The sequence below is a fragment of the Hyperoodon ampullatus genome, assembly GCF_949752795.1.
Source record: "Hyperoodon ampullatus genome assembly, chromosome: 8".
In the NCBI taxonomy this organism is placed as follows: domain Eukaryota; kingdom Metazoa; phylum Chordata; class Mammalia; order Artiodactyla; family Ziphiidae; genus Hyperoodon; species Hyperoodon ampullatus.
In genome coordinates, this window is record NC_136921.1 from 24,788,570 (window position 1) to 24,800,163 (window position 11,594).

At 36.2% G+C, this 11,594-nt stretch overlaps 1 protein-coding gene across 3 annotated transcripts in view; it reads left to right on the plus strand.

Annotated features, from left to right (window-relative positions):
• IKZF2 (IKAROS family zinc finger 2) overlaps positions 1 to 8,025 on the plus strand; it is a gene marked incomplete at both ends in the record, with an annotated part of 169,046 nt that extends 161,021 nt beyond the window's left edge. For 2 of the 3 annotated variants that reach the window (XM_079710112.1, XM_079710110.1), the window contains 2 exons: positions 1,415 to 1,558; positions 7,301 to 8,025. In XM_079710112.1, coding sequence (XP_079566238.1) covers positions 1,415 to 1,558; positions 7,301 to 8,025 — 869 coding nt within the window. The remainder of the gene's footprint in view (positions 1 to 1,414; positions 1,559 to 7,300) is intronic. The other variant, XM_079710111.1, reaches the window with a different exon arrangement.
• Positions 8,026 to 11,594: the final 3,569 nt, after the last annotated feature.

An 11,594-nucleotide genomic window follows, 5' to 3' on the forward strand; every position in this document is an offset into this window, starting at 1 on the left:
ATCCAATAATTACAGAATCCCTTGCCATTAAAACAGAGATTGAAGATTGAATTTTTCTGGCCCATCCACCTGGCTATACTAGGTTAACCCAAAACTTAGGTTGAATATCGATGTCTTTAAACATGCTTGAATTACAAAAACATTTTCTGATGCCATTTTTCACTTCTTCAAAATCAGCAACCTGTATTGGTTATTAAATAGGTCACCTGAATTGTGCACTGGATTTTCTTAACTTTCATCTCTTGCTTTCTCACTCTTAGTGTCTGCCCTTATAAAGGATAATACATTGTGTTTCACACAGTGGGGCTATCCCCTTACAAACCAAAGGAGCAGAATAAATCATTTTACAGTGCATGATGAAGAAGTAAAGATATCCTAAAATATGAAACCTTTAGATTTCCAAACAGCGCTGACACAAGTACAATTGGAGAAAGCAACAGTAATCAAGAAATAATAAGTTATGGTCCTTCCTGTGAATATTGGTTTTAATCAACTGATCTGGTCTGTCTCTGATATTACTCTATCTTTACTTAAATGTCCTTTGACAGTATTTTTATTCAAAAACAACTTTTATAAGTTCTGTGTCTACACCATAAATGTCAATCTGTAATGTCAATATCTATGAACTAATATATTAGCCCACAGCAACTTAGACAAATGGGATAAAGAGGGAGCAGCACTGGAGACTTTATGTCAAATGAATTAGAGCAGTAGTTTAGTAAGCAAATATGCCAGTTTAGAAATGGATTCTTTTGTCCTGCTGAAGAGCTCTTTTTAAAATAAATTACAACCATAAAGCTGTCACTGTTTACTGTGCATGGACATGTTTAGAATTGGATCTCCTTCATGAAGACTGCTTTGTGCAGGTATGTAGCTACTGCCAATAGGGCTCACAGCTCACTCCGCTCATCAAATAGAAAATCTGTTACAGGAAAATACATGGGTGAAAAAAAACTGATTAAATATTATACTGCTCTTCTGTGTGTCTGTGTAAGGTTTCCTCCAAAACAAATTGACTTACTTAAATTGTTTTAGAAAAATAAACTCTAGAAGCCTTGAGAACAGTGCAGTCTTAAAGTAGTATTGATTTTAATCAATGTTAAAAACACTTTCAGAGGACTAAGATGAGACACAAGAAGAACACGTTGGCCACCAAGAGTGGCAACAGTTTATGTCATTGATCTGAGAGAGACTCGGATAAAAACAAATCCTCTGTGTGTGTGTGTGTGTGAGTATACACACACTAGTGTTAAAAGTATACTTTAACACTAGAGGTTATTCTTTCTACTTAACTTTTATTCAAGCATACTAGCTTATGTTTGTATAACACATATTGAGATGGCAAGTCCAGCTTTGTATCTTTTTAAATGTTGAAGAAATTATCAGATTACATTTTTTGTATGGTTTTATATAGTACCTCCTATGGAAGATTGTAAGGAACAAGAGCCTATTATGGACAACAATATTTCTCTGGTGCCTTTTGAGAGACCTGCTGTCATAGAGAAGCTCACAGGGAATATGGGAAAACGTAAAAGCTCCACTCCACAAAAGTTTGTGGGTAAGCATTACAAAGGGTTTTATTTCTGTAAAACTTGATTTTAATGAGCAAAGGCATGTTCCCATGTGCTAGAAATATATATTGGTGTATTTCAGTTCATGAAGTAAATGCCCATCTCTTTACTCCATTATGCCACTCCGTGTGTACCGCATTTACACACACACACACACACACACACACACACACACACACACACTACACACCCTTAGGCATATGGGCCTAAGAAATAGAAATGAAGGAACGAGTGATAGTAATCAATTGCTTTCTCAAAATGAAATATTATATAAAGTGAAATAACAATACTTAAGGGAAATGATGAAGCCTACTAGCCAGTTTTGTAATCTTTTTAAATTTGCATTAGCGCCAGGTTTTTAAGCTGTTTTCTTTACACAATGTTAATGCTTTTAGTATTTAATCTAGGATGAAAAGAAATCTTTTTTTTTAATTCTGCATTAAAATACATAATGCAGCAGCCTACATTCAAGATGTTTCATATTTGGATCTATAGTTCATATTTTGATCTTTGTTTTCATGTAGCCTACAGTTTTGAACTGAAAAGATTAAATGTGATGTGTTAGACTTTCCTTTTTCATTTCCAAGCCCTCAGATATTCTTTGATACAGTATACAGAATGATGCCAACTCTGAGTGTAAGTTGTAAAGTATCTCTGAGGATACAGAAGCATCTAGTTTTTTTAAAAAAAAACTGAATGAATAACAGATTCAATATAAAGAATTATCACTATATATGTAATATATATTCTTATAGACTTACATAGAGTAAAAATTAGAAGAGATAAAAATAAACAGATTCTCACATTCTAGTGTCAAAACGCATTATAGAACATCCTTGTGAGGGTTGAGTAGTGACTGAGAGAAAATCTTTTCTTTGGTTATTTCAGGGAGGAAAGGGTGATACAATTGTCCTACTCCAATAAACACTTAGAGAAGATTTCTTTTCAATCTAAAATTAAAGAACTAACAAATCACCAAAATATCACTTTAAGACAAGCTGGAGAGATTAACTGACAAAGTTCATTGAAGGAATGCTGAAGGGTAGCCCCAAGGATCATAGTTTATACTAGGTCAGTTTAAAACTATTCCCTGAGAGTATACTCAGATCTGCCTTGGGCCCTAAGTTACTTTTATTTCTCTGTGTCTCTTTCTTCCTGTTTATAAATAACTTTTTAAAAGTGTCATTCATCTGTTTTTAAAATTAACTTGATGGATGTCCATTAAATGTCTATGTCTCAACTAGAGACTAGTATAGTTGGAAAAATATGAAATTTATTGCTATTCTATTTTCTGAATTTACTTAGTTCTTCTCTTTGTAATATTTTCATGTTTCCTTTGACTTAGTGATGCTACTCTCGATTTGACTACATTCCTTAGAAAAGGGTAGATTTTTTTAAATTACATTTTGATTCTAAAATAAGGACATTAGATTTTTATTAGAATTTTATAGTATTTTTTCTTTATTTGGATTCTATCCTAGTGGTAATACACAGTTGACCTTTGAACAACATAGGGGTTGGGGCAGTGACCCTCATACAGTAGAAAATTTGCATATACTTTACAGTTGGCCCTCCTTATACACAGTTCCTGCATATCCACTATTCTGCATCCATGGATTCAACCAACCATGGATCATGTAGTACTATAGTATTTACTGTTGAAAAAGTCCTCCTATAAGTGGACCCGTGCAGTTCAAACCCATGTTGTTCAAGGGTCAACTGAATAACAAACAATTGCATAGTAACTGTTTTTATGATGTCTTTTGAAGTGAGAAATTTCATCATTCCACACTTATTGTAAATTTCTTTTTATCATGTCCCTCAGTTAAATATTGTTCTTTGATTTTATCAAGCCCTCCAGGCCAGTGATCCTTGAATTTTCTGTATATGTTTCCTCCTCTCTTTTCTTATTCAGTTTAGATTCTATGACTCTGTTGTCTTGTTGTCCTTCTTTCTCCTAGTAAAACCCCACTCTCTAATGGAGCCAACTGAGCCTCTTTTCCACATCTACGTAGCTGCTAGTAATTTTAGAGAAAATCCCACAGCCTTATGAATTGGCATCACTGTAAATAAATGAGTAACTGATCTCAAATACCGGTTGTCCCATCCCTACTATATAGCAGCAGCCTTCCTTTAATTTGTCCCTGAATAGCTTTCTCTCCTACTTTCCACTTTGGGCATTTTGACCTTTCTCTACTCTCCCAAAACATGGTATCTCACTCCTTGGTGATATTACATCTAGATTCATAGGAAATAAAATCAGTTGAAATGATTTCAGTATAATATCACTAATCCTGTAGGATCACGTGCATTCACATGAATACTTTCTTCTTTCATTGATGAAAGAAGCATCCTTCTTTCTGATTAATTCCTCTTCTTGTGCTCTGGAATTCTCCTATCCCAGCCCCCAGATAACTTACACTATTATTTTCCCCCTTTCTCACATATATTTTTAACCTCTCCCTTCTACTGGCATTTTTCTTTTGGCATTCAATGTGATAAACTCTCATGATTAAAAAAAAATCTAACCCCAAACCCATGTCTCTTTCCAGCTACCTACTTTCTCCTTCTCTTCAAGGATGTAGTTGTTGAAAGAGTTCTCTATACTTGCTTTCTATAAGTTCTTTCTTTCTACTCATTCCCCAGTCTATGCAACCTGGCTTTCTTCCTTGTGCTCTGCTGAAATTATTCTCACTGAGGTGTCCACTAGCTTCAGAGTGTCAAGTCCAGAGGAACGTTTTTAGACCATCTTAAACCTAGAGAGCATTTGCACTGCTGAATAGTTAGTTCCTTTGGAAACACTCTCTTTCCTTGGTTTCTATGACATTGATCTTTCTTACATTTCTTCCAGCTTCTCTGACTGCTCCTTCTCAGTCTTTTTTTATGGATTTTACCCCAACAGTTATCCAAATGGGACAACAGTAGTAATGGAGGCCTCAATTCATATGCCTAAATATTTTAATATTATCAATCAGGCTTAAAAACTATTGTGTTCTAACCTCCTAATCTGGAAGACTGAGTTCAAATAAATATAGAATTCTCAGACTCCTTGGAGTTCCACATCAGACCTTGGAGGCATGAGCAGAACCACCACTCCCTGACCTGCAGCCAGGCCCCTCTTTTAAACCCACTCCTGATTCTTTCCAGTAGCAAAAAGGGGCCTTATGCACATATGTGTAGACTTTAGTCTGCACATCCAAGTTCTTTTCACATCGCACCCCACACACAGCACACAAGAGTAGTGTAATGACTGTTCTTCAGATCTAAGAGTGTACATACCGGCAGCACAGTTGGTACTCAGGAGAATGGACCCTATGAAGAGGACTGTGCGACACTTGGTGCAAGCTCCCAGCCATTTGGAGAAGGAATTCTGGGGTCCTGGGTACCTAGAGTATGGTCTAGTGTGTAAGCTCCAGGTAAGCACATTCCCTTGTCCCTGTACATTCCTTATTCCATGAGGAACAAGGCCCAGGGCTCTCTAAGCATGGGGCTCAAATCCCACTTGCCCTAGTTTATGGGCAGGCATAAAAATCTTGATGTTCTTCCAGGTTCTATTTTTGACCTTCTCTTTTTCACACTTTACCTTTGCCTGGGTGATATCATCTATTCCCATGGCTTCAGAAGTTACTTTCTATCAACTGATGACTCTCATATCTACATCTCAAGCCCAGATCTCTCTCCTGAGTTTGAGACTCTATCTCAGTTCTTACTAGACATGACTTATCACTCATAGTATTCCCCAATCTGAATTCACCATATTTTCTATCCCATTGCTATCCACTAATTTCCCCAGTCCAGAAACCTGGGCTCCATACTTAACCTCTTTTTCTCATTCTCTGTGTCTAGATAATCACCAAGTTCTAGCAACATTTTCTAAAATTCTCTCCATTCCATCGAATTTTCTCCATTTCCACTGGCACTCTACTAGTTGAAGCCACCATGATCTCTACATCTCTACAGCAACAACTTCCTAAACCATCTTGCTAAATAAATATCTAGTTTCTAGTTAAGTCACTTCCCTGTTTAACCCTTTCAGTTCTTACTGCTCTCAGGATAAAATTCAAATTCCTTAATTGTTGAATGAGCCTTATATTATCTGATGCCAACTTTCTCATCTATTTCCATTCTCAGCCATATGCAAAGTGTAAGTCATCCCTAGAATGTGTCATGCCCTCTAGCCTCTGAGCCTTCCTACCAGCTGCTCCAACCCCCACCATTCCTTTACTTGGCTAATATTTGTCATCACATTCTTCTCTCTGATGTCACTTTCTTCAAGAAGTTTTCTTTTACTATGAGTTACATATCCCTCTTATTTGACCCCATACCACATATCACACTGTATTATAAAGATCCCTAAATTGTTGTCACTCCCTTTAAACTGTAAACTCTTTGAGAATATAGATTAGGTTTGTCTAGCTTAACTTTTAAACTCTTGACGTTGCAATATCTTAATTGTATGCTACAAGATAACTACTCATCATATTTTTTCTTCTATTTTCATTACTCTGACCATTACCTTCATCTCATTTGGGGGACATTTCTTCAAACCTGTAATAATACTAGCCACATGAAAGTATTTTTCCAGAATACAGTTCTATGGATCAGCATCACATGTTAGGCACCTAAAACAACATACTAAACGTTTATAAGAACTTCACATATATTTTAAAGAAGCATTTATCTGTAAGATTTACCTATCAAAGTAACTAAGTATTAGAAGGAGAACACATTGTTTTAGTGGCAGAAGTTTTCAAAGATAAAATATTCTGTCCAAAGCTGGCAATATTTGAAGGAGAAAAATTTAAACTACTATTTCATGCACCAGACTCTTTTATAGTTAATATTAGATATTATGTTGAAGTCAAATACTGAAGTAAAATTAAATTAGTTGAAGTAAATGTTAAAGGGAAAACTACAAATATCCTTCAGTCAAGAAAATGTATAGAAAACTAACAATGGGTATACATACATACCAGCACCATTGCACATGTGTCTAAATAAGAAAGGGTTGATGCAAAAATGAATAATTATCCATTTCAAGAAGCAAAACAATGAAACATAGTATTTTCCAAGTTTATAATAAGTGCTTTGGGAAATATCCTATTTTTATATAGCCCTAAATTTCATTCAGTTTATCAGACAATATCAGCTTTTAACAGTATTGTACTTGTGGCATTTAAAAATTTTCCAGAATGACATGTATTAGATCTATAATCTTTCTCTAATATAGCAGCTAAATCAACCAAATTAAGCCTACACAATTGTGAGATAACAAGTGTTATAACCAGATCACTCTCGCTTTTACGATCTTTGAGGCTTGGTCACTGATGTTTAAAGTATGCAAAAACAAGTATAATCTCTGACTTACTTTCACCTGGTATTTCTTCTTTCTCCTATAGTGGCTGAGCTCTAGACAAGTGGGCATTTTAATAGAGAATGAAAATACACACAATTATAACTTTCAGGCTAGATGCATTTTCATGGTGGCATTAGAACAAGTGCAAATGGCTTGTGAAATTTTTATTACTAATCCTTTTTGTAGGTGAAGAGTATTTGTGAGTCTCAGCAGAATTAAAGAGCTTAAATACTTGATCTAAAGAATAAGAGATACCATATTATGGAAAATGGAAGTGATGAGTTAGCTTTGTACTTTTATATTTTTAGTCCAACCACTTATTTTGTTGTGTTCTTTTTTTCCTTTTTTACTTTTCTCCCCCTCTGTCTTTCAGGGGAAAAGCTCATGCGATTCAGCTACCCAGACATTCACTTTGACATGAACTTAACATATGAGAAGGAGGCTGAGCTGATGCAGTCTCATATGATGGACCAAGCCATCAACAATGCAATCACCTACCTTGGAGCTGAGGCCCTTCACCCTCTGATGCAGCACCCACCAAGCACAATCGCTGAGGTGGCCCCAGTTATAAGCTCAGCTTATTCTCAGGTCTATCATCCAAATAGGATAGAAAGACCCATTAGCAGGGAAACCTCCGATAGTCATGAAAACAACATGGATGGCCCTATCTCTCTCATCAGACCAAAGAGTCGACCCCAGGAAAGAGAGGCCTCTCCCAGCAATAGCTGCCTAGATTCTACTGACTCAGAAAGCAGCCATGATGACCACCAGTCCTACCAAGGAAACCCAGCCTTAAATCCCAAGAGGAAACAAAGCCCAGCTTACATGAAGGAGGACGTCAAGGCTTTGGATACCACCAAGGCTCCTAAGGGCTCGCTGAAGGACATCTACAAGGTCTTTAATGGAGAAGGAGAACAGATTAGGGCCTTCAAGTGTGAGCACTGTCGAGTCCTTTTCCTAGACCATGTCATGTACACCATTCACATGGGTTGCCATGGCTACCGGGACCCACTGGAATGCAACATCTGTGGCTACAGAAGCCAGGACCGTTATGAGTTTTCATCACACATTGTTCGAGGGGAGCACACATTCCACTAGGCCTTTTCATTCCAAAGGGGACCCCTATGAAGTAATGAACTGCACATGAAGAAATACTGCACTTACAGTCCCACCTTCTTCAGATGTTGACATACCTTTTTTTAAAAAATATTATTACTGTCATTAATTTTTATTTTGTGGACGCAGTGTCATTTGCTCTGCCTAATTACAATAAGGAAGAAACAGAAGAGAGAAGGGATGGGATATTGTTTCTTGACAACTTGGCTTGTTTATTTTATGGGAATTAAAGAGCAGTTCATTTCTGCCATGCATAGATGTTAAGGCATATCATGCTTTGAGAAAAAAACATAATCACTTGATTCATAAAGATTCACCTAAGGATTCTAATTTGCCACTGATGTTCAGGATTACGATTGAAGGCAGGAAAGATTAGCGTTTTCTGGGTAGGACTTTCACAGTTTAAAATGGGATAAGTAATTTTACTGTTCAAAGAAGAATTTGTTTCAAAATGTAAACTGTTTTTTTTGTTTTCCCTCTAGAGATCATGGAACACAAACACATTATTTTCAGTGATAACTCCTTGGATGAGTTGTTGTGGGTTCTATGTTTACTTCCCCTATGGAATTTATAATACGGTATGTTGTACACTGTACCATATAGCAACACTTTTAAACTACAGGTAGTTAAGGACAGCTACAAATACATCTGAGGTCCTAGGATCTTATTTTTCTAAACTTAAGCACTGTTTTTCCATAGTTTTGATGACTGGCATTTTATAGACACCCTGGCAGCCTTACTTTTAACACCTTTAATGAATAGTATTTTTATCTAGTTTTCAGAATAACATGGTCTAAGAGTGGCTAAGAGGCAGTCAATAGTTTCCAGAAGGGACCTCTGCTTTTCTTAAATTTGTTTGGGACGTTTTCTTTTAAAGTTGTAATGTGATGGCAGCATAGTACATGTATCTGTTTCTAAAAGTATGCTTACGATTGTCACTTTATCAGCATTTAATCAGTGTTAACCAGTCAGCAGAAAAATATAATTAGGCTAACAGTAGGGGGGAAAAAGTCCACTCAGAGATCCCTTTTCTGGTATTTCTCTTTTCACTGGTTTTTCTCAAGCTGTGACCACCCAGTGTTTTGTCCATAGTCTGTTCGTCTTTTACTCTTCTAGTGGAAGGTCTATAAAAGTCTTGCCATAGGCTATTTCTTTCAAAATCTCCTCAGAGCAATTGCTAATTTGACCTGAATGTGGTAACTTGAACCCCATAAGATTATGGAACTAGGGCTATTTATTCTAGTATTTCTTCAATAATAATATTCACCACTTTTTGGTACAAGGAAAAGGGAACCTCTTTGTAACCGGTACATTAACTATAGATAAGACAGAAAAGCAAAACTTATTTTTACCTTTCTTGGAGTCCAGAATGTGACTGAACCTCCAAGCTTAAGTGTCCACATCCACATTTTTCTGTCTCAAAAACATGCAACTATTTATAAATTCTGGTCAGAAATGAATCTCAATCCTTTACTACAGAATTTTTCTTCTTTTAATTCATACATGCATTGCCATATTTCATGTACAGAGTTTAATTTCTTTTATATGGGTGCTCCTCTGCTTTTTCTTTGCAGTCTAACAGCACTAGAGGGGAGGAACTGAATGAAACTGATTAAATTTTTTCTTGGGGGGCACCCTTGGAGGGGGAACTTACTGTTTGTGTTTACGGAGGACAGGCCTGACCATGACTGGATTATCTGATAACCATATCTGAATACTAAAATTACATTAAGCTGATAACCGCTGTTAAAAAAATTCATCACAGGGGATGCTGAAACTGTGTTTCTTAATGATGCAAGAATGATGTGAGAATTAGCAAGACTAGAGAACTGTGGACAGATAGGCAGATCTGGCCCCAGTACTGTTCTTCACTCATTTTCTAGTTTACCATCTGCTTATGTAAGCAGCTTCTAAGCACTGACACAGCTAGAGCTAGGCAAAAATGGTTACAACACAACTCTCTTTTACTAGCCCTCTGTGGTAATTATTTCTGGAGAAATGTCTAAATTGTTCCTTTAACTCTGAGAGAAGGCACCAAAACAGAAATGCAAAATGTTTTAAAGAAAACGTCCACTGTCACTTTTCCTGCATGCTTTGGTACATTACTGCATTGTGAACATACAGTGTATTCAAAGGTGAAGCATGTCTTTGAGACTTCCTCACCCACCTGCCCCAACCACTCATAAATAATTGGAATTTAATTATTTTTTCCTTTTAGAGGAAGGTAAATAATTTAAGGTTAGTGATTTTGTGTTTTACTACAATTCAAGGAAATATTTGGATGGCAGTCAATATGTTCATAACTTTGGCTATGTATGAGTTTCTGCTGGCATCATCTATGAATTTTTTTCCTGGTTACTATTTTTTATTTCCAGTGTATGAACAATCATGTACCTACCTGCCCTGGGGTGAAACTGAATTTAGGTGGACCTACAGAGTTGTATAGTACCCCCATGAGGACAGTACTAATGCACTCTCCTTTTCTGATTTCATCTTTTTGAGAATCTTTTTTATTGAAGGGACTTAATACTTTTGAGAGTGTATTTGCTACAAGTGTGTACTTGTACTTTCTTAGCTTTATATAAGGAACAAAAAGAGGTAAAGATGGCTCAGGGTGTGGCAGGAACAAATGAGGACAAGATCAATTCGAATGTGTAGGTTAGACAGAATTTTTGTGGACACAGTGCTCTGGGAAACCCTGGATGGCTATATTTGCATGCTTCTTCATGAAAGGAAATATGCAAGGTGGTAGCACCTAAAAATAGATATGAGAGTCACACACCAAATAAATCAAGTTTTACATAACAGTTATATGCCCAGTTTATTTAGGTGAGATTTCACATTACAGATTATTTGAGGGGCATGAAAATAGGTTAGCTTCTGTATTTTCCAGTTTGGCAAAAATTCATCACATTGCTTTGCCCTAATTTTGCCCAGAATTTTATCTCCAGCTCCTGTTAGAGAAATGTGTTGCCTCTCTCTGATAGTGGTCAATCACTTTTAAAAAGTCATTCTAATCTGGCTTGTTAAAATAGTGAAAGTGACCAGTAAGCAAATTGGAAGAGATTTTGAGTTGTTGAAACATGCCATTGAGAATTTTCTGGAGGGACAAAATAGGAGAACGAGAGACTAGGATTCAGATTTGGCTAAAAGTAGGGATTGTCTCTCCTACATACATACAAGCAGCTATATACATGCATCATAGTACACATACACATACATTCTTTTAAAGAAAATTCATGAAAAAAAGCAGAGTGATCAGATGTATTGCAAGAGCCTATAGAGAGTTAAAATTATAGTTAATACCTGAGCAACTTAGTAGTTTTACTTTACCAGATTGTACTGAGAAATATTAAAGTTACTAGTGTGTCTTTAGGACTAGTCACAACTATTCAACTTAAACCTTGAGGCTTTACTGTGTACTTACAGAACAAATCAAAACAAATCGAATTTTTTAAAAAAAGGCTTTAAGTTGATTTGATATAACCTCCAAAGTGAAAGAAACACAAATTACTTTTGAATAGGAAGATACAGAAAAGAAAAATTTTCAA